Source organism: Venturia canescens, chromosome 7 (genome assembly GCF_019457755.1).
Source record: "Venturia canescens isolate UGA chromosome 7, ASM1945775v1, whole genome shotgun sequence".
In the NCBI taxonomy this organism is placed as follows: domain Eukaryota; kingdom Metazoa; phylum Arthropoda; class Insecta; order Hymenoptera; family Ichneumonidae; genus Venturia; species Venturia canescens.
The window spans coordinates 9,284,483-9,308,482 of NC_057427.1; the positions used below are offsets into that span (position 1 = coordinate 9,284,483).

Below are 24,000 nucleotides of genomic sequence, written 5' to 3' on the forward strand. Positions count from 1 at the left end.
AAAATCTGATGAGGTTGTTTCGTAGAGTGAACACCACTAGCAAATATATTCTGGAATTGATCGTTAATCATGGATGGAAATTCACATCGGTAGTTTCATTCTCCGTCGCACTTTTCACTAGAGAATTTTCGATTTTCTGGACAGATCGAACGATCGGTAAACAGAACGTTGAGAAAATGAATAAGAAGCAACGCACAATGATATTTGGTCAATGTAATTGGAGATGGACAATGAATCTCGAGAAATCACACACGCTATACGCGATAACGAGGTAAAGAGCGTCTTATTAGTTGACCCGATCGGAACATCGCTGGCTTTCAAATGAGCAACAATCACCGACGATGTACTGATGTACACGACAGTAAACTAAGAACTGGCACTTCGGTATAAACTCGACGGGGCTCGGACGTAATCGGATTCTTCTTGAACTGGGAGATATCGTCACACACTACAAACGATTTCACCAACACCGATGTACGACTTCAGGGTTTCTCAGTCGATAACGAAGATCGAGACGGTTTCGTGGAGAAAAAAGGTGCCTGAGAAAAAAGAAAACTGCTTGAACTCTGCCGAGATGCAATCGCTTCGGGTCGCAAATTCCGATGAGGTTGCACGAGTCCTTCTGGGGTGGGGCTTGATGGAAAAAAATACTTTCGATTTCAACTCAATTTCAGAGCCTTTGTAACGATTAATATGAACTAAATTTCCTAATGAACCTTCACTATTCGAAGAATAGAGTTTTTCCCGAGAATTTGAAGAATGAGATCGTATTACATAAGAAATTAAGTTGAATGATGAAGTGGAAAATACGAAAAATGTTTTGAAAAGTGTTCTTCACTTCCTACAAAGAAATTCGAATGTGTGCAGCTCTTGTTTTTGTGTTCAAGCCGAGAGCTTAACGTCCATCACAATTAATCCGCTAATAAATGGCAGTCCGAAACTCGAGGACGCTCGAGTTTGATTCAAAAACTGGTAGCTGGTGAGGACTCGATATTTTCTTCAAAACAGTGATTTATCCACAAGCCAGTTACAGTTTCGATTCGTCTATGCGAACTGTGAATCAAATCGGGCTACCAAACGCAAGTCCATAGGCAAAATTATGGCCGGAAACAAAATGCTGGGCAAATTATTGCTGCAAAATAAGAAAGTTGGAAGCAGCGAATGATGATATTCCTGGTGCCGAGTTATTTCATCGTCGGAACGTTTGCTCGCAGTGTGAGACGTCGCGGAGGTCCTGCCCTCGGACGGTGAGGATTGAAACTATATCGACGTAGTTATTTACCAAAGTGGAAGATTGAGATTCATTGGTCAGTGAAACCGCGACGCAGAACGATCGAATGCCAGAGTGTGGAGAAAATTCATGGTATTTAACCTTAATAAGTAGATCAATGTAAGTCAAGAAACATCCAGGAAAGAAAAAATTCGGTGTATCTCGTTCACAGTGTGTATTGGATTCAACGGTGTTTTTAATTTTTATTATTCGCGTAGAAATGAAAGTACTCGATGATGAAAACGTAATGAAGTTTGTGCGTAGTAACTTTGACGGTACATTGATTCGCTGTAGTCGTATTCGTGCCATCAGTGAAGCATTTGTTGGGGGGGTTTGCTGAAAGTGGCTCTTCCCAACAGTAGTTAAAGTCGCTGATTCATCGTTCGAGCTCGATTACTATTTTATCAAACATGCGGCATGAAAAAAGTTTTCGTAATTGTCCCTCCTTGCAAGTGAGAGTAACGCGAGGGACGATTTCATGCCGGAGAAATGATGAAACGAATGAAATTTCTAGTCGATACGAATAAGAGTTCTGATTATCGAATTGCTTGAACACAGGAAAGGATATTTGATGAACGAGTATTGGGAAAATTCCTCATTTCATGTGAACAATTTTCCACATAAATAAAACTCTTCGCGATTTGACAATGTCTCATTTTATGATGATAGAAAATTCATCTAAAAATATGACCTGCCACGAATTGAAAAGGGAAGCAAGACGAGCTCATTTCCCGAGTGTCCCATACTGCCCAGGGAACAAAAAATGATTCAATCTTATTTACCTCGTTCATACCTTCTCTCGAGTTCCTCCTTGTTTCTTATCTCCACACTGTCAGAGATACGTTCCATTTTTAATAACTCTTTAGGTTAATGAGAAGTATTCACCACGCGCGTATTAAGAAACTTTCAATACAACATCGATAGTTTACAAACCAGCGGCGACGCGGGGTCGCCACCGTCGGCGAGGTAGTGCCGCCCGCCGCCACGACAACGACTACAGCCACGACGGTCATCGCGTTCGTTGAGCCTGTTGATAATCTCGCGCAGACTCGACTTGGCCAAAAAATCGATGCTATAGTCACCGCATGCAGAAACGGTGGATTGTAATTAAGCCCTAAGATAGGCCACGTAATGTTTTGCACACACAGCAAAAAGCGAAGGTTGCTTTTGTTTATTTATCCGACCAAAGAAGCAGTGACTATTGGAAAAATGAAAAAATTAATTCCGGTACCGGGAATCGAACCCGAGCCTCCTGGGTGAGAGCCAGGTATCCTAGCCACTAGACCATACCGGATGATGTTTGCTTAAATTAGTTTAGATGCAGTACACACAACATCGTTTAAGGTAGTTCATGCACTCGATTTTATTAAAAAAGTCTTGAAATTTACTCAGAGTTTGAATGGGTAGTCGACTGACGCGCGTGTCAAATTTTAAAAGGGTCGTCTTGTTGGTTATTTAGATAAACGTGTTTAACCTTTAGAGTACGGGACGGTTTCTTTAGGGACCACCTGCTTGGTTGGAGACTTCTCCTGCGGTATACATTCGATTTATGTATGAATTAGACGATTTGAAAGATGTTGATTTGAACTGAAAATTTCCCGTCCTCTAGAGGTTAAATATATGAAGAAAAACACACAGGGTATATGGACTATGCTTAAAAAATCGTTTTTCTTTGCATGTAATGAATGAACGCTTCTTACGAAGTTTATAAAAAAGTACACAATAACAATGAAGTATATAACGAAGGTCTGGGAAAAAATTCGAGCCGATTGTCTTACTAGTGATAAAGATATATTACGTTAAAGATTCAACGAAATTGATAAAATGAACACTCGAAATCTCACAATTGCTAATTTCGGGGCATTTTGTTCCTTCTCGGCTTGGACCATTCTTTTCACAGCCTTTTGTTTTTTTATTTATACTTTTTTCTTGATCCATTTCCCTTCGGGCTCTATAAAGCGATTTTTTACATAAAAAATTATAGTACTTTAGTCAGGGGTGAATGAAATTTTGGGTTCGGTCAGTGATGGATCCCTGATAAATGAATAAGAATTAATAACTCTGACATTAATTTAGAGTGATAATTTCTTTGATTAGGAAGTAAAAATCAACCCAATTTAGACACCCATAAAATACGATCCTACGGGCATGATCTACCTTAAAGTATACGAACATCGAATTTTATAAACCGACGCTCGATTAACTTTTCAAGGTTTTTGGCGAAGCTGGAGTAGTTCAACTGACGTAAGAAGCGATTCTGAAAAATAACTTGTTTGCAGGGGAATGGGTTAATCAACGGAACGCTCCGTTGCCGGCTCCCGTGTTTGACGGTATTGCAGAGTGCGCGAGGAGCTACTGCAGACGCCTGCCAGATGGCGCAGCGGACGTTTTCTTTCAGAATCACACGCACAGGCGCGCCCGGGTGCGGTCGAAAAACCACCTGACGAAAGACGTTTTCACCGCTCGTGTGTTCCCGTTTTCACAAATTCCAACTGAGAATATCGTTCGTGCCAAAATTGAATTCGTCCGAAGTGCACGTGAAATAATCGCGGAAACTGCGCGAAATAATAAAATCAAAGGAGAATCACAAATATTGAAAGTGACGGAAGAATTATTTCGTTCACGAAAAATAACCTCCAAAGCACGTGTCACGAATGTGACAAATGAACTCGAAAAAAGGACTGAAAATGTACAAAATAGGTCGCCAGCAGAACTTTCTAACCTCCGACACAACACGAGATGAACAACAAAGGAAAAGCCGACAATATTTCCGTTGCATGCTGACATCGTTCAACAAACAAAAACACGGTGAGGAACACAGTGGAAACGAACTTAGTAAAAACAAACTGTATTCAAAGACCACACATGGTTGATTCTTAAATTTCTAAAAAAAGGAAAAGATGGAATGAGGGTGAAATGTGATGGACAACATGGCGAGATTGCTCAGCGGATACCTGATTTCCGCCATCAGTGAAATACCATTCAAACGATTCCGACCTAGAATCGGCTAGCGGGTTGTTTCATCAAGAAACACAAGAGACGAAACCGAAGATATGGCAATGCTGAAAGCGCTAGGCTCACGTACATTGAACGAGTTCTTGAACATAATTTTGAATCCTCAAGTTCGAGATAAATACGATCATTTAAACGAGGTAATTATTTATGGTTTCATTAAAATAAAAGAAGATTTTGAAAATAATTGAACGACGCAGCGTCGAGGAGTGCAATGCACTTGCAATAGCTACATGAAATAAAAGAACTTGCGAGAGGAAAACTTAGCGAAAACGGCAATAATTCTTTCTGGCCGATTCAGACGCTTTCACATTTTCAGACAATGCTTTAATTATCGGGGTACCTGGATTTCAATGGCCCGGCATAAATGGCCGAGCATGGTGCCCAAGTAACTTGGGGTACTTTGATTTATTAATTTATACCTGCCGAAAATCCCAATTCGTTCCAATCCATTACGTTGCCGTATTTTTCGCACGAACCCACGGTCAAACTTTAAAAATTTTTGAGGTTGTATACGAAAGTGTTATGGTGGTCACCCCGTGTGGCAGCCGGATTTTTTGGGGTTTTTTCGCGACTTATATTTCTATGTAACGGAGTTTTAATTAACAATATTTTGGATATTCCGCTACCACTGCTACTTTGAAAGATCGGCCCCTTGATTATTTTCAGAGTAAGTGTGTGTCAGTTGTGAGAAAGTACTTGAGACCGAGGTTTTACCGTGATTCTGAATTATTATTAAAAAATCCTCTTTCAAAATTGAGGCAATAAAAAGGCTAATTAACCGTCATCGACTTTTAATATTTTTCTGGTGTTTTCACATGTTAATAAAATGTGAAAAAAAAAAAACAATGATTTGCAAAAATTTCCGGTACCGGGAATCGAACCCGAGCCTCCTGGGTGAAAGCCAGATATCCTAGCCACTAGACCATACCGGATGATGACAAACGATGTTTTATTTAACTACTTCAAGCTGAGGAAGTACATTTCAATTGTTGCAACAATGATGATATTGTTTATATAAAAATGCGACTGTATTTAAACACTATAATTGAGTAGCATGTCAATATTTAAGGTGGTGCAGCATGTTCAATTAATTTTGCAAATCACTCATTAAGGTGATGTATCAGTGATGCAAGTACGAGAGAGATAGCTACAAAATGGTAGCACGGTTCACTCGGACATCCTTGATTTTTTGAGAAAAGTACGAGTTACACTTTGTTCATTGATAAAATGAGAATATCGTGTAACTCACATTTTCTTTCAAATATTAAGCTACCCGGACTAAACCGTGCAGCAGGATTTTTACCAAGTGAATAACTGATGGATCACCTTAACTAATTCATGAAAAAATTATTTTTAACTTTTGTTGGTTATTCATTTCATTTATGGACACCATATGAGAGTGACACAGATTAATTCATCCAATAAGCCTCCTAGGTCACTTTAAGTATGTCAACTATTTACCATGCAGAACGTATGAGGCTCGCGACCATGCTAAGGACGTAAACAGTGGTCGTTATACGAAATCCTCCCAGGATATTGTGCAATATCCCGTACATGATCAACCGTTGGAAAAAACATTAGTGAAACTGGAAAACCACTTTGAACACTCGGAAATGTGCATTATTCGAAAAATAGCGAACCGTCATTCAGAATCACTTTTTTATTCGGGTTCGATATTATTGCCTACATCAAGATATCAAGCAAATTTTCCACGACTGACTATTATGTCAAGATCGTCAACTTCTGTCAGACCGTGTCAAACGCCACAAACAGGAATTTATGTGTTCATGGATTTTATCCATCATCGTTTCCATTTCGTGGTTGAGTCTTCAATAATTCATTACAATAGGATTATAATTCGCTGACGAATTCGTATTCATCGGTGAAAATTTGAACTAAGCCATTTACCGTTAGTATAAGGCGACCTATGGAGTTGAATTTTTTTTTTAACGATATGAGTTTTTCGGTATGAAACTCGACACAGATTAATTATTTCCTGATATCACACTCTGCTAAAGAAGATGGGCCATGCGAAAGAGTCTGCTGGAAATTGGCATTTCTTTCACACAAGTAAATATTTTCATCGAACGAACTAGCTTTTCCATTAGTGACAATTTTTCGAAAGAAAAACAAACTCAAGGAGTTGATTCACTACTCAGAACTATTTTTTCATTGGATCCCATTCTGCAGCATAAATTGAATAAAAAAACTTGGAATTATGGCTCGGTTTCATTGAAAAATACAAAAATAAATTCCGGTACCGGGAATCGAACCCGAGCCTCCTGGGTGAGAGCCAGGTATCCTAGCCACTAGACCATACCGGATTCGACGTGGATGCATTTTTAGACAGTGTTCATTCCAATCTAAAAGACTTGATCGACCTAAAAGTGCTCAAAGTTGTGAAAAAACGATCAAAAATTCTTGTGATCCAACTCTCTGAAGATTCATCGTTCAATGTATCGAGAAATCGTTTTTATTTCGTCCAACACCATACGGAGAAGATTCAAATGAGATTTGCGTACTAATGCAGTGAGGATCTCGGGCAAGGCCCTGGTTTTGCATCTGAAATAGTTCACCGTCTTCTTACTGCGTGATTAAACGCCCTTTTTTGATTAAATATCGAACAAAACTCACGGCCAGGTGCCCGAACGTTTCCTCCTCCGAGTTTCCCTTTCTTTATCCCCATGATCACCAATACATTTCCATTCGCAAAGTTCGCTGACGCTACTCCTTCTGGGTTTATGCTCCCTCACCATGTTTTCTCTAGAACTATGTACTTTGTAACAATCCAATGAAAACACTGATCACATGATTTAAGCTCCAGAGCTGTCGCGTTCACTATTCGTCGGTTGAATAAGTCTCTGTGAATTTTCGAGTCAAACAATCATTGCGACGAAAACACTCACTGTGGGGGAAGAAAACACGGCCGTTTTTTTTCGATAGAAAGCAATGCAACGAAGCATTAGAGGCTGGGCGATTCAATATTCCATGTTACGGAGCATTGATCAATGAATCCAGATGAAGCAACGAGTGGTCGAACGCACGTCACTGCAGGCCACTAATTATCACGCAGCTGGAATGGAGAGGGTGTACTAATACAGCAGTAATAGCAAAAGTGATTGGAATTCACCGGTCACGTGAACGATCGAAAAACTGACCGGTAAGAGTGTCCGATCGACGCTCTGAGCCAGATTCCGTTAGTAGCGTAGGAGCAGCATGAGGCTGCGAGGACTTTTAGCAAACACTAGGACGGTGATGAAAGACGGACGGAATCAGCTGTTCCGAGTCTTCCGCGTTCCACTTAGGAGGATCGTAGGTGCTCAAAGACTAACTCGCTTTGCGTTAAGCGACACGGAGACACGAAGTTCCAAATCGTTCACTTCACAAAATTCGAACTCCGTTACGTACAGGGGTTTTGATGATAAACTTTCTTTTTTCGCAATGAAAAATCGGCAAGCTCATTCACTGTGTCACGGTAGATTGCCCCTTAACGAAACGATTTACCACGCAATCTACGAACTCGCATCGAATCCACTTGAAGAGTATAAATCTTTTGCTTGTTATGAATAAACCGGTCACTAGCACCGATGATAGCGCCAGGATGAGTAACTTTGACGTTCCGATTGACTGTCCTTTCTCGAAGTATATTTCACAAAAAGATCATCACACCAGAGATTTGATGTCAAATTCAACGTGATTATATCACGGTTTTGTAGTCCTCAGAAATTGGACTCTTCAACCTTTCATTTAAGCTTTGTAGACATTCACAATTTCCACAAATTTTATATTTCGTTTTTAATAATGTAAAACATCGTCTTTAAGGGATTATCGTACTTGCAGATTCAGACTACCTTAATGGGTTCACGCATTCATCCCATACCCGATGCATCTGGTTCGAAACCATTTGTTTTCACGACAAAGCCAATGTACCTTCGTCACAATGTAGCAAGAATGATTATCCTATTTAGTTTGAGCATCAATTGAAACTGTCACCATCAAAAAATTGTTCAGATCCACTGATCTGTCTAGAATAGTCGAATCAACCTTTCCGAACACTCGTGATCGGTGGTTGCGTCACCACTAATCGTCGTTTTAGAATATTAGTATTATTTTCACCACCAACACTGAGCAAGACGATTAGAGTGCCAGCATTCACCACGTGAAGACGGACTCCGCTGAACGAATAACTTGAAACACTTCCATGCGATCGCTGCTAAGGAACGTCAATGAGACACGACTGCTGATACTTTACTGAAAGAATGTGTTTCCCGTAGGGGCCTGCTCCGGTCGCATGCAAGCTGTGGTTACAGCGAGAGCGAGTAAAAAAAAACAAGGAGGATGATAGAGACAGAGAGAAAACGAGAGACTCCAGACTGTGAAGAACCACGTCCCGTATCAGACTATGCATGTACACTCGTAGCTCTGCTGTGATCGTACACGTTGCCGCGGCGATGGACGTGCCCCTCCATTTACCCCTAAGCCCCTCCATCTTCAAACCATTATCGCTAGTCGATGATAAGAAAAAATACGTATAAATGAAAATATGAGAACTCAACACCACCAAATGTCTACTTCGATCAGCATACTCGTCTTCTACTCCATTTGAAAAAAGGTCACGCCGTTTCCACGGTCAACAGTAGTGCAAACATTCGTAACAGCACGTCCGTCAAACGATACCTCGATAAGGATTATAAAATAAGGTCGTGGGATCGTAATTTCACTACACATGGCACACGTCAACCCGTTTACCAATCGATTATGTGGGGCTAGCTCACTTTCCTGCTTACATCGAGTGTAGAGCCCAAAACGAAGCGGGAGCAAATTCGATTGAATCTAATAACTACCCTGAACCGTTTAGAGAAAATTGCTTGCTCAATAACGCAATTTTATGTTTTGTAATAAAATTCAAACTTTGTCTAATTTTTCCCACAATTGGGAGCGCTGGTCAAGCCTGTTCGAACGGTGAACGTAACGAAGGTACTTCATAGAGAGCGGTAGCTTTGCTACGTTATATCCAGACAAAAGAGTTCTTTTTCATTGGAATTTTTTCTCGGGCTTGGTGAAACTACGAGTAGTCTATAAGAAAACGTTCATTCAAGCGAAGATATTCCGTTCTTCGCTACGGAAGCAATCATCCCGGAGTCTGCCGTTCAATTCTCAAGCTTGGATGCCATTTTTTTGTGAAGAACCTCCAGAACATTCTGTACTTATGCTTATATAGCGCTTCGAAAATTACGGCTGCGTAATGAACAAGATTTCCGAGGCTCTGGAGGAGTCCGGAGTCCTCACGACGATGATCAATGATGATATTTTGCAGCAACGATTCAATGATTGACAGCTCTTTGATCAAATGCAAGTAAAGTTTGATCCTTTGAAGTGAAAATCTTGAAATTTATTGGGAAAAATAGTTGCAGCATGGAACACGAGCCTCTTCGGAATCAACGATTTCGAATGACCTCATTGATTGGAAAGGATGCGTCAATGGAATGAGAGTGAAGAAAGATGAGAAAATCACTGCTGAAGTGTCACGAAAATGGTCAGGAGTCGTTCCACGTCGAAAGATCGTTCCATGACACCAACGTGTCGAAAAGGAGCTCAACCCGAATAAGCCTGCGAGTGAAAATCGTTCTTTTTATGTACTAAGAAAGAAAATAATGTTTCAAACGCGATGGTCAACTTGCAAAACGGTTAATGCATAACCGTAAACCAGTTGTCGACGGATAATGCGATTGCCGTATGGAAATCATTGTATTTTATTGAGAACGGTGGAGAGCGATCGCGGATCTCTTATGTCGCTGAGGTGCAACGCGTTTCATTACATCATCATTCAGCGTTGCATTACTACGCGGCTTTGGAGTCACTGACGGTGAGCCAAAAAATATGCGTACCTGTTTCAACGGGTGCCAAAGGAATCCAAAGGAATTTGGCGTATACAGCGCATTCGGTAATTCTGCTCCTTCGGGCCATATACGTTGATATAATATGACGTAACGTACCTTTCGAGAGTGTGATTATATTTTTTTTATTATCGTTCGATAAAATTTTCATCATTTCAGATTTTTCGTCGATAATCTTAATTTTTGCATTTTTATTTTCAGGTGCAATATATGCGAAAAATTATGATAGCAAATTGGAGAAGGAGGAAAATATTTCCATGCTAGAATCTAACGGTATTGAAATTCTCGCATGGAAATATTGATGAGCGCTTCTTACAGTTCTGCTGAACGGCATTCTACCATTTTCTGATCACTCTGTACCTTCAAATTTGTAGTCCACCTATGATTTTTGTGTCTCAATCTCATTAGTTTAATTAGATCTATGTTGCCCTACATAATTTAGCTGTAATAAGCCGAGAGCATGTAGCGATGGTGGTGTAATGGTCAGCATAGTTGCCTTCCAAGCAGTTGATCCGGGTTCGATTCCCGGCCATCGCACATTATTTTTGCTCCTGGGGAGTATGATTTTTCATTTAGTTCACTTTTAGACTAGCGTCGTATTATTCTACGGGGTTCCTGTAGATTTCAGGCAGAAATTTTCACGTTGAACATCCAGGAACCAATTTTGAGTTCATGAGAAATGTGTAAACATTTTTTTGCTCTCAATCAAGTCAGACTTATGAATTAGAAGAATTTATAACTATGCGCTATTTTGCAGTGGAATAAAAAAAAATAAAAATAAAAATAAGCACAACGTAAAAATATCGTGAAAGATAAAATTTATCCTTCAATTTGACTGGTTAATGAGTGAGTTAATGACTGCGAAAGAAATTTTATATCGGTGTAATGGCACCGAGAAAAAGGGGTGGTCAATTCATTAGAAAAAAAGCGAAGCTACTAGACGAAGGAAAGCACGTGAGTCGGTCTCAAAAATAAATTTGATGAAATTCCTGCGATTCCCGAATTTGCCGAAGTTTTTCATGTTTTCTTTCCTAAAAGCCCCGAAAGGGAATGTTTTTTTAAAGAAACGGAATCTGTGATAAATTTTCTCCACGATATAAACTCTCCTGAAGCTCGATCAGCGTACAATTTTTTCACAATTAATATTATTGTGAGTTCTTCCATAGAGTATCGCATTAAAAAATCAAAATTGTAAATGAAATCATTCAAAATTTTGCTCCGTAAGAGGCCCTGGAACTGTACTATCGATCTTCAATTTATCTCAATTCGTCGGACGAAACGGAAATTTTTTTTTTGAATTCGTGGTTCCGCGTGTGCACTGTTTTTTTGTGACACAAATCAATTGAATTTGATTCCGTTGAAAAATTGTCGAAAGTATAAACGATCGAATCTATCGAATCGGTCGATTTCCTTATGAATCGCCAACTTGTTAATATTCGCTGATTTATTCGCGCTCGTATTTCGCAAGCCATGATATAAATGCTGCACAATTGCAGAAAGATAGTCTCGTTGCTTCTGCCTTTTTCATCGACGGCACATGCGCATTTGCGATAAAACTGATCGTACTTAAAGTCTCTCGTATACACATTATATCTTTATTTATTTTGATATACCTGGTTATGCTATTGGCGAATATGCTTCGAGTACGTAGAGCAGTCCTCCAAATAATTCCTCTGGCGAAATGCATCACTACACTGAGGCTTCTCTCAGTAATATCGGCCTGATCGTGCACATCTCTTTTTGCCACGATCGTTTCTCATACGAAATGAGAAAATCGAGAGAAACGAAGAAAAAGGAGGCGAGACAAGAGGATAGAAACATTCTTCCAGAGATAAGGCCGAACTCGGCGATAACCCCCTCAACGGAACCGAGGCTCACGTACACTCGTACGTGTATATCTATCCTTTTGAATTGCTCGTCCCTCTCCAGAGAGCTACGCTTTTCCAAAACACACTAAATCATTTACTGATCTCGCACAGTGCGAACGATTTTTTTGACATTCTGAAAATAAGCTTCCTTCGCAATTCGCTGATTACTCAACATTCCAAAATACGACGGCCGGTTTTTTTCGTTGATTTCAAAATTCAAGGTCAATCGTTTCATTCCGATCAATGGACGACGCGACCGGTTTCGTGATACCAGAAATTGCGCTCTAAAAGTAAACGATCGACATTTTCCAACCTCACCGCGCCGTTTGAGCGGCTTGGGGATTAACGAGGTCGAGCAAATTCCATTGAACCATCACCGCACGTTTTGAATAAAATTTTGGTTCCGTGTCACCTTAACAGTAAAATTAAATATTGCCTACTTTTCGCTGTTGCAGATCTGTAATTCATTGACCACTTCGATGGAACTTTTATCACTCTTCTTATCTTTACGGCTTATCGTTTTTTGCTTCAAACTCCTAAATTGCATGAGTCACAGAAAGAGAATTGTGAATAAATATTTTTTATAAGAATATTTTTCCCTGCTCATAATGCCTATCATTGACTTGAAGCAGCGTTGATAAGGTTGGGAAATTCGTCAGCAGTGATCGAGAGATCGCTGGAAATGGTTAGAAAGCCTGAAAAACTTGGAGTTCTTTGTTCCGTTGAGCGAACTTTGTAATTAGTATTGATAAAGCAATTGAAACACGCAGAACGTGCGCTCGTAATAACTTCTTATCTGTCTTCGCTTTCTCCGGCGACACAAATTCAACAATAAAATAGCAGTGAAACACCATCGTTCGACCACGGAAGGTTCGCAAATGACGTACAGCTGGGGAAGTTTAAACGTATACGTAGAGGACCTTGACATGAGAAAAGTAGAGCGATGAAAGCGCGACTATTACGACTGACCGAGAGACTTTTGTGCGAGAGACAAGCTGTTGGTAATTTTGTTCATTGGCCACATTTCAGTGTTCGATAGAGCATTTCTAGGCATCTGAAAAAACGACGATTTGCGAATGATACAAAAAACCAAAGAGTCTTACGTGCTCTCTGCACGTGTGACAAAAAAATAGGCTGAAATGAAATTTTATTTAAAATGTTCGATTCTTCGAACGAACCTCGCAAACTTACAGTTTTTTCACGTCTAGTTGAATTTACTTTCCATTTCCTCGGTCGTAATTCAACCGCATAATTGCGGTCAATCGATAACATCGATGCTGAAGTAGTGAACAACTCAACAGTGACTAAAAAACATGCTGAAAAACTTACGTTCGTGTTATCACACTATAGTGTGCAGAGTTCATCTGTGCACATGCCAAGCTTACACCAGTGAAAAGTTGATAAAAAAGTCGTATGAAAAAATGAAAAATACTACTCATCTCTGCTTACAGTATAATCAGAGACCCTGCTATAATCAACTTCAACTGGTTTGCTTTATGGTTGCTGATCAAAACGCGAGGTGGCGTCGTGCATGCTCGGATGGCGCTATTCGCCTCAAACTTGTGTGGTTATTCAAGAAAACTGTCAACACTTTTACCTTCGGGGTTCAGCCTGCTCGATCCTTAACTCGGAACGCAGATTGCCGCTTTTCGAAAAAGAACAGAAAAATAATGCGTTATTAAAGATAATTGATCGTTGGTGTTTGCAGTTATTCAATGTAACAATAATCATTCAGTGAATATTAATGTTCAACAGTCCACGATAATAAAACCCCAAAAAATCCTATATTTTCGGTTATTGTGCCAAGATAAATTTATTATTTCGCCACGTATTAATACGCGACACTTCGTGACCTGGATATTTCAGTCTGTGCAAGCATAGAAGATAGAAGTTAGGACTCTTTCCAACTGTCCTGCAACTAAAATGAACCTAAAAATTTCATAGTTTTTTATTCCAAGAAACGATTATTACGAGTAGAAGTAAAGATTCAAAAGGTTGACAAATTACAGGACTCTACAAAAAAAATTTCATTATTTATCCTTAAGTTTCGTTCAACCGTTCTCCTGGATACAAAAGCAAACTTTTTCATGCCATGTAATTTTTTTTCGTTCAAATATCATCCAATCTACCAAAACTTCATACTCAAATGTCAATATCAAATTTCGTGTTGACCCGTGTCGTTAATTAAATAATGTTTATGTGAAAAAAAATGGGAATTTTATCTCCGACGAAACGACGCTCAATCAACGGCGCAATTATATCGAATCAGTCGAGTTGTAATCTGCGAACCGCTCGAATTTCCACCACTTTCAATGGCCTCAGTCCGAGAGAATATTATTGAGAACATCTTATATAAATAATGCAGTAACACAGTTGCCACTGCACCTATCATTTCGCAGAGGAAAATATCTTGGACGTACTTTGAGTAGCCTCCAGCAACGCGTCAAAGACATTGTTTGTGATCGATTATTTCAGGCTGGGGCCTTGACACGTTTACATAGAAAAAAAGTCAAACCGATAGATGAAATACGTTTATCGAGTTTAAGAAAGTTCGTCGCGGACAATCGACCCTGGTCGCGACTTACTTCGCATCCACGTCCCACCGTTTGATTTCCTTACTTCGAGTGCCTTTGCGATTTAATGAAAATCGTTTTGATTAGCATATTTTATTGTGACACGAAAATCAAAGTAACAGCTCTCAAAAAATTGCACGAAAAATCTTACATCACGTTTGAAAAACCGCTCGAAAAACATCGTTTTTTATTATCTGCTACATTTATGCTCATCAGATTCGAAAAAAAATAATGTGCGATGGCCGGGAATCGAACCCGGATCAACTGCTTGGAAGGCAACTATGCTGACCATTACACCACCATCGCACGTGCTGATTGCTTTCCCGATAACACTTTTCCAGCCGTTCGATTTTTCACTTTGCAACAAAACTACGATCTCATTACGTTAGTTCAATTTACTCATTTTCCCTGCACAGAATTCACCCATTTTTCAGTGTGAACGAGTCAAAAAGTTTAACCTGCTCTAGAGGACCGGAAAGTCGGCGTATCGGCTCGCCCAGTGATTTGAACTTTGTATATAGAAGATACGTGATACCAGACACTAATTTGGGCATTTTTCAAGGGCGGTTTTAACTCTCAAATCCTGGCTGTAAAGGTTAATGGCTTCAAATAATGCAAAAATGATGGGAAGTTTGAAAGAGTTTTTGTCAAAACTACATTTCAACAGCGTGCAACTGATTTTTGAAATATTGATAATATTCGTTTTTTAAGAATCTTTAAAAAAGTCCTGGACTTTTAAACAATTAGTTATCCGTGTGACGGGTGCTCCGAACTGAAATTTTTATTTTTACCTATCGCGAAGGTCCCCGAGCGTTGGAAGATTTTTAGCAAAATCATTTGATCTCAAACTTTAATTACGATAATCGTACTGTTTTTTTTTTTTTTTTTTTTTTTTTTTTTTTTTTTTTTTTTTTCATTTTTATATACAGCGCAGTATAAATACTCGTTGAGCCAATTTGAATTTTTTTTATCAATGACTTTCGTTCCATTCAAAAATAGAGACGACACGAGAGAGCGTTTGAAAATATCTAGGAAATTTGAAAGATTCATTTTCAATGTAAAATGCAAAGCGTCAGAACATAAAAAAAAACCGTTTCTTTTTGGCCAACTCTTTCGGAGCTGTTTCCGTGGATAACAAAGGATAAGTACTTTCTGCAAACTGTTATCATCGCAGGTAATATTTTCGTACGAATCTCGTGAGGATAATCTATTCTTGAAACTTCCAAGTGAAAGGGTATAGGAGTTGTGAATCGTCGCGCATGTCAGAGGTCAGTGAATCGAATTAGATTGGCGTTTCAAGCACAGAGAGTTGACTCACTGCGATTCAGCATCTCGCCGGTAAGAATTTTCAATCTCTGTACGATTAACGAGGCGATGCAATTATTGGCCTGGTTTATTCTTTTTTTTACAAATTTTGGCTCTAATTACACGAAACTATATTTACAATCGTTGTTTTATTTTTGCTAAGAAAAAAGAGTCGATTTGCTCTCGAGGAAAAACGGTCTTTCGAAGACATTTTTTCAGTGGATTTAAGCAATTATTACTCTTATGAAATGTAAATGATTGAGAAAAATCGGAGCTTGAAGAAATCTCGAAAAAATGATTGACCCACAGTAAAACTGTGTAAAACCGTTCGTTCATTGGTATTCGGAAAGTGTTTGTTTTTATTCGGTACACAGTGGGCTTCATGACCTTTCGGAAAGGTCTTCGCACACTTTTGAACTCACCTGAAGAGTTTTTGCTCCTTTTGCATCCGCGCAGCCACAGGATTTTTCGGCTTGCCTTCATTGAGCTCGAGTTCCACCATCGCCTTGGCCAGATGCAGGTCCTTCATATCCATCATGATAATGTCGTTGAAACGGAACTGACACTCCAAACGAAAACGAGAAAAATGTATGAGGACAACTTTCCTCTACGCACAAACCAAGTAGACTTTGGTCGATGTTTCAATTTTTTTAATCAACATTCTCACGGTTCACAAGAAAATATATCGTTAAAAAATACATTAATCGAGAATCGCTTTGCACCGTTCACTCACAAACGGTGCCAGTTATTTTGAAATTGTCGACTTAATGGAACACCACTGCTGACAAAATGCTCAAAATATCAACATTGCGATAAACACAGTTGACAATATAGTGAGTCGAGGAGCCCGCTCAATCGTGAGCTATGGCACGACACATTTCCTTTTTTTTTTAACGTTAACATTTTTCGCGCCCACGTTTGTAAAAGTTCGGTTAAAACTTGTTTGGAAGAAACCGGAAGTACGCAGAGGTTAGGGAAACTTTGAAGACAATGAAATTCACCGAATTACTGTATTATCGTTTCATAAACACCAGCCAATTTATTTATTGATGAAAAAAGCTTGAAAGTAACTCGAGCACGAGCAAGCAGATGCAAAAGTGTAATAGTACAGCGTCTTGTGATCGTGCTTTCGGTGTCGAGGGCTTTATCCACTTCGTACGTCTGTAAGATTTTCTCACGTCGTTTTACGCGTGTGGACATTTGTGTATATTCGTATATACATAAGTATAAACTCATATATATTTATATATTTATATACCATTGTACGATAGCCATCGTCAGCTGATTGGACAAATGCAGAGCTCGCCCATGCGTCATGCTGGTGGCGACGCCAGGAAACTGGGTCGGAAGTAGGGGAAGAATGGCTTCGAACGTGCTCAAAGTGTTACTCTTGCAGTCCATCTCTATGTAAGAGGTGTCCTCGAAATTCAGCTCAGTAGCATCGGTTTTCATTCAGCATTAAATTTTCAATCGAAAAGTCTTCGGACATCTTACGACGTCACGAATGTTTCGTTGTTTGTTTGCAGATGGGCCAATTAACGCTCCCTCTCTAAAGTCTTTCGTGCTGGCTCCACTCATTCGTCACAATTATTCAGAGGATCGAACTTCAATGATTGAGTATTTTAATAATTATTCGATGAAAAATTAACTAGACATTTCGAAGGGAATTCCAGTTTGGAAAGTTGAAGTAGTCGACTGATGATATTCGTCGTTTTTCGCGGTACGAATAACTTTTTGTTGATGACATTTAAACTGAGGGTCCGATGGTCCTTCAAACAATGAAATTCCCTGGATTGTCAAGTACTTTGTAGAAGTGTTGCTGCAAATGATAAAATTATGGGTAGAAACTCTCTGATCGTTTTTATTTTTTCCGTGAGAATATTTTTTCATAGATTTTTATAAAATTTCACTTGTTTACGTGACTTTGGTCACATTTAGTTGATTTCATGGCTGTTTCCGTGGTGGCGAACGGTAACGAGGAAACTTTTTCCGACCGAGGAAACGTTTCGATTGCAGTTTTCGTAGGACCGTAGGATGGCGCCACGTTTTCTTGGGAACGTTGAAGCCGCGAGGATCGAAGAGAATCGGGATAAGTTAAGTCGGGGAATAAGCCTACCGATAAGAGGAATATATTTATAGATTTATTTTTTGGAAGAAAATAAAATTTATGTATATGTACTACGCGACATGATGATAAATATACATTATGTACACGATTCTCAGTCTCGACGCGACAAACGAGGCAACAGAGATACCTTAATAGTGAAAACCTACGAAACTAAACCCTCGTCTCTCGTTGAATGAGAATGAGAAGGTACTTAATTTTACGAAATGTTTGGTCTTATAAATACAATTAAATATATTAACCGACGTGTAAACGTCTTGCCGGTAATACTAATGAAAAAGTAATTAAATGATGAATGTAGCCAACCATTCGTGTTAACTTTGGGCTATTTCAGTCGTTGGGACTAATGGGCGATGATAAATTTTTACGCAAAATAATAAAAACAGCAATAGTAATGACACTATGAAAATGACCAATGCGAACGAAACAATAAAGCTGGATGTTATTGGCTCATATTTACAATCTTTGAGAGAAAACAAAATAGGAAAGTTCGGATAATATTTTAGTGGTATTTACCACTGTACAAACGGCGAGCACTCGTAGATGAAAAGGCACCAATGTAGCGCTCACTAAACACTTCCTACCCCTAAAATCCTACGTTATTATAAATAAAATAATAATATTCGTATCCTCTATCTCGATTAATATTGAATTAACTTAAAAACAGTCTGTGCAGGCGGGTTTTCTCTTTGAATAATGGATTCTCGAGTTAAATCAATGGCATTTCACGGTGAATCTGCATGTCGAGAATTTCGAAATTTTTCGTGTACTCTCTCAGCGATTTTCTCCGTTTTCTTTGCGTTTCAATAATCTTCATCAATGTCTTCCCTTCCGCGAAGATTTACTGCAATTTACGTACGTCACCGGGTCCCCGTTCACGACACGAACATAACGAGAACAGGCTTGAAAGAAGAGTGCAGGGACTCGTTGGTCTGTGGAGAAAAGACAAAAAATAATTTCGTTGAGAAATAATTTTGATTTGCACCCTTGCGTTAAATGTTACTCTGGAAAAATCATGCGTATGCCAAGATTGCATCAAAGTTAGATTTCTTTCAAACTTTTCTCACAAATCGATGGCAATTGGTCACAAATGCGAGTCGATATATCGAGTAATTTTTTCTAGCACTTTTGAATTTTTTTCATTACTTCGGAAAAAACGTCGAGCGGTTACCGCACACGGTGTTAAGAAGGAAAGAAAAACGAATTGCGCAAACGAAAAGTCGAGTTAGTGTTGTTAGGTCACACACTCACATGCCTTCTCATCCTCGTCAAGTTCACTCGTGTGACACGAGTCCTGGTGTATGTATTGCGAAGGTCTCAGTGCTTTTCCGTCCTGGTCCTCAACCTGGATGACCAGGCCGTGATTGTTGTTAAGGTTGTGAGTATTCCGGAGATTTTGTCGCCAAAAACGAAGCGCCTGTCTGACGTCCAGCGCCCAATGACTGCCTTGCGATGACAGTGCAATCACTACGGAATCGATCAACCGTTTTTTTGCTGCAGAAAAGCAAGATTGAAAATCGAAGCGTTTGGTGTTGCTGAATACAGTCGTCGGCTCGTCTTTTTCGCGCAACGGTTCACTGTCGATACTCACATCGATGCTTTTTCAGTGACTTTGTGTAGAAGTAAATCGATATCCTGATCTTTTTCTCCTCTGCATCGTCTTCGTCACTTCCACTGGTCGACGTGGTCATGTTGATTTGAGGCAAAACGTAGATCCTCACTTTGGCTGCAACGACATGGTCGCTCGATGTGAGATTTAGTTGGAAGTTCATGTTCATCGAGAAAGGGTCCGACCACGCTTCGGCGTCAGTGTTTCTCGGTAACTGACCTGAAGTTTCAAGAAATTTTATCGATTTTACGAAGTATTGAGAGATAAGGAAGGCTCACATTGGCGGAGTTATGTTTTCCTGAGAAACTTACAAATCGGTGGGAACATCGTTAATCTCTCGCGCTGAACCTGGTTGCCGTTCGAGGTCAAATTGAACCGTCCGGTCATCGCAAGGACTTTGAGTTTGATGTCCTCGATAGCTTTCTGACTCTGACTGCAAAGCGAATAAGCGATTGGTTAATCGGGTAGCAAAACAAATCCTTTTAAATGGTAAAGAAAAAAATCGTTCTTGCAACAAACGTTAGAGACTATCATATGTGAGTGCGGTTCATCAGAACGATGGCAATCGGAACCTGGGAGTGAGTGAGTCCACAATCGAGGAGAAAAACCTCCACGAGCTAAGTTTTCGATCGAATGTATCTGGTTGAAAAGGAGCTAAACAGAAGTTTACTTTACTCACAGCTTGGGTCGAAAGAATTAAATTTTGCAGTTTCCATCAAAGTATAAAGCCACGCAAAACATTAGCTGCACACTTGCATATTTGAGGGGTAAAATAAATTTCCCAAAATCAGTGGTTTCTTCGCTGATATTTTTAAAACCAAAATAGATACGACAAAAGTTTAAATTGCAAATTTATTCGTTTTCTAATCCCTTGCAATAATATGTGGTTGAAAATTTTACAGCATTTCTTTATCCATATTAATTTCAGCTACTTTGTATCATACTTTGTAGCCACAGTACACGTGTAAAAAAATTTACAAACCGATTACAAATGGTGCTGCCATAACTGACAACATGTTTTCATCAAATTATATAAAAATTTCTTGAAACACGTGTCATTTTTCGATGATATCTTATCAATCAAGTATCTATCAAGTAAATACAGAAAAATCAGTAAAATATGAGACTCGATACAAATTGATCGGTCCCATATTCAAATTAGTATTAACGGTTCGCGTTCATTAAAGTTCTCTGGTTATAGGCGTGCAGATTGAGTACATATTGAGAACGTACTGTCAATATTTTCAAAAATGTATGCCAATTGAGCAAATGTCCCAAAAGTTAAAATCTTGAAAAAAATTACTTGAAATTCGAGTTCAAGGCAACATTCTATTGATACGTTAATATTCAATTTGATAAGATATCGAGGAAAAATGAAACACATTTCAAGATGTCCACGGCTTAGTTTGACGAAAACATATTTACAGATAAAGTTTATAAAATTTTATGCGTTTGAAAAAAAATAACTCTCTATGACAAACTTTCGAGACGGAGAACATCACTGCGTAGATTGATATCATTGAATTTTAAGTTGGAATATTAACGCATTTTGAGAAAAAATAAAGAAAAATGTGAACACGTTTTTTTATGAAAACAAAATAAATAAAAAAATGTTATGTAATTTTCAACTCCGTCTCATTTCAGATCACTAAGAAACGAATGAATTAGCAATTAAACTTTTGTCGTATCGTATATTTTTTGCTTTCGAAGATAATCATCGAAAAACGAACGAACCGTGGATTTTGAGGAATTCACCCCTTAAATGTGCGAGTGGGCAGCTAGGGTTTATACTTCGCCGTGAACTACAAAGACGGAGTTATTGGGAGCCAGGTTGTGGGGGTAGAGTGAGGTAACCTTCCTTGTAAATCGGAGCTGCCAACGCGTCAGTCGAAACGTAACTCGAAGATATTTGGTCAGCATTAAAAAAAAAATTGGAAATAACTCGTTGCCGTTAAAAAACGTTTCTCATCTACGGCGAGCGTCGTCTCGTTGGGCTCGTTAAAAGTCGATCAACGCGCCTTGGCCAGGGTGGAGAACGTGAAATTTAAATTATTCCGTAGAATCTCGTTTAAGTCATCGATATGCAGTAGGGTGGGCAGGAAGACTTAAACGAGACGAGACGCAGACCACGGGTGGATGGTGTATGGTCAGTGACCCACAGTGGCCGCGTGTTGGCAGCTGTTGCTGCTTGCAGGCAGCAGCAGCATTCGTTATTACACGATCTAGACGACGTCCAGACAGGGAGAAACGTCAGCAGCCGAGCCCACCGATTCTGTTGCACGTCGCTCACTGTCCGTCTGTTCTCTCGTCTGGGACTTAAGTCCGCGCGTCTGGAATCCTCAATTCTTACTACCCAACACCTCCCCCTTCCTTCCCTCGTGCCTCTTTTCATCCTTCGGACTTGACTTATCTGACAGCTCATTTGTAAACGCTGCCTCCGACCATTCCATTGCACTTGCCGCGTCATTTGTCTCGTGGAACGGACGAACCCGATGGGTCGATTATTTGATCGATTGTTGGATATTAAAAATAAGAAATTCACTCGGTTTCAATTCGAAAGCAACGTCGAATGATTAAGTGCGACGAATTCGGGCCCAGAGCTTGATGAAAACATGATTCGAGTTGCTCGATTTATGGACGCGAGCGCTCAGTCGATTCGATCTTCTTCCATTCGGTCTGCTTCGGTGTCCCAAGGGGTGAGGGAAGCACGAATGAAAATTGCGAGATCTCACCGAGGGGCAGAGTAATTCGCATTTGTAAAAAAAATCTCAGCAAATTACATTCGAGTCTTGTACTTTAAAGTGGACGCGCGTCCAAGTCACGTACTCGCGACGAACGTTTGTTTTGTCGCGAAAACAAATCGCACCGAGAGGCATAAATTGAGGAATTAAGTAGACCAGACTGAGTGGGAGAATTTTCGTGACGATTCAGTATAAACGCAGAAGAGTTGAAAAATCGCGAACAAACGTTTGATTCTTCGAGCTAATTTCGACTCGAATCTTGAATGAGCCGAGTAGAAAGTATATTTTCTAACTTTAACCTTCGTTCAGCAATAAAAAAAGAACTCATTATGCTTTCAACTCGATTAATAAGCACGACGAAGAGGATAAATTATTCAAAACTACAAAGAAGTAAACAAGTCCAGTGGCATGGACCGGTTCGCTATGTTAATAACACAAAAGGGGCCAGTGCACTCGAGCATAACGAAGCAAAATCTTGCCAGGTGGTTGAAGAAAGTAAATTACTTTTACGGGAGAAGTGGATGCTGTTTTAGATGCGAGCGTTCAAGAGGATCGGAAAAACCGAGTCCTCGCTGTGCTTCTTCACCCTCTCGATCTTCCACTTTGTTATCGGTGCTTGTGCTCGCTCATACCACAAATAGGAAGAAACGAAGAAACGAAAAGGGGGACACGGAGAAACGAGCATATATAGACAAGGTCAGGGCAATATAAATTCAAGTGCATTACATAACGTCTTAAGTGACGAGTAGCTCAAGTGCCGGCTGACTAGACACCTGCTTATTACGAGGGTGCTCAACCCTCATGATTTATCGTCACCTTTTCCTTTCCTCTTTTACACGAGCCTACCAAATGCCTTCCGACAATCTCTCGTAGCATTTGAACCTATTGAATTCCATTTTATCACGACGTCTCGTTCACAACTGTCAAACTTCATTGTGTAAGAAGGAGTGCTTCCAATGCTGGAAACTGTGCGAAGGATCGTCCGAGGGTCCCCAAGAGTTATGCGAGGCTAGCGGTGACTGGTAACGAGTCCAGCTGACCGGGCGATAATGCACCGACGACTTTTATCGACTTGGAGTTTGTGTCCCAAAGTCGATGACATTGGGAGCTTTTTCGATAGTTAACTGTGGCGATTATCGGCGTGACGAGGCCCGGGGTTCGAGAATCGTTGATTAAAGATCACCCTGTGTGAATTGGAAAATGTAAATCGGAGCTATCAAAAGCGATTGTGAAACGTGGACAATGTCGGGTTATCAGTAATTTTGTCACTCAAGATCGATTTCATTTGATTTCATTTGAAAGGTTGGCCGACCGAGGAAAGCTAATCTCGAGTTAGGCCATCTTTTCAGACGGCAATGAATCGAGTATGGGAATAAAAAGTCATTGCTCAACTGAAATAACGAAGCTTTTCGACGGATGCGTAACTGAGTTTGGAAAAGATGATGAGTGGAGGTTGAAGCGTTCCAGTGGCGGAATAACCGGTAGAGTGAGCGATGGAAGCCACGTGGAGAACACCAACTACGCCAATGCCGAAGCGCACGAATGCATTTACGCGTCTAGACTTAATAAAATAAAAGAAATGCCAACGGGTGCCCCC

General features: G+C 39.8%; 2 protein-coding genes, 2 long non-coding RNA genes and 5 other non-coding genes across 30 annotated transcripts in view; 3 read left to right on the top strand and 6 right to left on the bottom strand.

Annotated features, from left to right (window-relative positions):
- The window catches only part of LOC122414029 (NAD kinase-like), a 30,769-nt gene extending 13,685 nt beyond the window's left edge, over window positions 1-17,084 (bottom strand). Inside the window, exons 1-2 of one of the 17 annotated variants that reach the window (XM_043424793.1) lie at window positions 16,351-17,084; window positions 13,648-13,695 (exon numbers count right to left, since the gene is read on the bottom strand). In XM_043424793.1, the coding sequence (XP_043280728.1) occupies window positions 13,648-13,695; window positions 16,351-16,466 (164 nt within the window). In that variant the 5' untranslated portion in view covers window positions 16,467-17,084. Of the gene's footprint in view, window positions 378-2,052; window positions 2,194-6,919; window positions 8,654-11,795; window positions 11,885-13,647; window positions 13,696-16,350 lie in introns of those variants that run through there. The other 16 variants (XM_043424792.1, XM_043424809.1, XM_043424810.1 and 13 more) reach the window with 16 other exon arrangements.
- LOC122414030 (uncharacterized) lies at window positions 377-18,250 on the top strand. 4 transcript variants are annotated; one of them, XR_006261689.1, is made up of 4 exons: window positions 2,220-2,537; window positions 3,550-4,078; window positions 4,165-4,422; window positions 17,455-18,250. It is a non-coding gene; the product is annotated as an uncharacterized lncRNA (long non-coding RNA). The 4 variants fall into 4 exon arrangements; XR_006261688.1 differs by lacking the exons at window positions 2,220-2,537; window positions 17,455-18,250 and adding an exon at window positions 377-1,390 and having other exon boundaries at window positions 4,165-4,674; XR_006261687.1 differs by lacking the exons at window positions 2,220-2,537; window positions 17,455-18,250 and adding an exon at window positions 377-1,363 and having other exon boundaries at window positions 4,165-4,674.
- Window positions 2,493-2,564, bottom strand: TRNAE-CUC (transfer RNA glutamic acid (anticodon CUC)). Its single transcript has one exon. It is a non-coding gene; the product is annotated as a tRNA-Glu (tRNA).
- On the bottom strand, window positions 5,146-5,217 carry TRNAE-UUC (transfer RNA glutamic acid (anticodon UUC)). The gene has a single exon. It is a non-coding gene; the product is annotated as a tRNA-Glu (tRNA).
- On the bottom strand, window positions 6,538-6,609 carry TRNAE-CUC (transfer RNA glutamic acid (anticodon CUC)). Its single transcript has one exon. It is a non-coding gene; the product is annotated as a tRNA-Glu (tRNA).
- TRNAG-UCC (transfer RNA glycine (anticodon UCC)) lies at window positions 10,648-10,719 on the top strand. Its single transcript has one exon. It is a non-coding gene; the product is annotated as a tRNA-Gly (tRNA).
- LOC122414031 (uncharacterized) lies at window positions 12,514-13,835 on the top strand. The gene is made up of 2 exons (XR_006261690.1): window positions 12,514-13,051; window positions 13,502-13,835. It is a non-coding gene; the product is annotated as an uncharacterized lncRNA (long non-coding RNA).
- On the bottom strand, window positions 14,858-14,929 carry TRNAG-UCC (transfer RNA glycine (anticodon UCC)). The gene has a single exon. It is a non-coding gene; the product is annotated as a tRNA-Gly (tRNA).
- LOC122414027 (uncharacterized) overlaps window positions 18,057-24,000 on the bottom strand; it is a 9,978-nt gene continuing 4,034 nt past the window's right edge. For 2 of the 3 annotated variants that reach the window (XM_043424789.1, XM_043424788.1), the window contains 4 exons: window positions 19,974-20,095; window positions 19,645-19,881; window positions 19,305-19,547; window positions 18,057-18,985 (listed from right to left, as the gene is read on the bottom strand). In XM_043424789.1, coding sequence (XP_043280724.1) covers window positions 18,870-18,985; window positions 19,305-19,547; window positions 19,645-19,881; window positions 19,974-20,095 — 718 coding nt within the window. In that variant the 3' untranslated portion in view covers window positions 18,057-18,869. The remainder of the gene's footprint in view (window positions 18,986-19,304; window positions 19,548-19,644; window positions 19,882-19,973; window positions 20,096-24,000) is intronic. The other variant, XM_043424790.1, reaches the window with a different exon arrangement.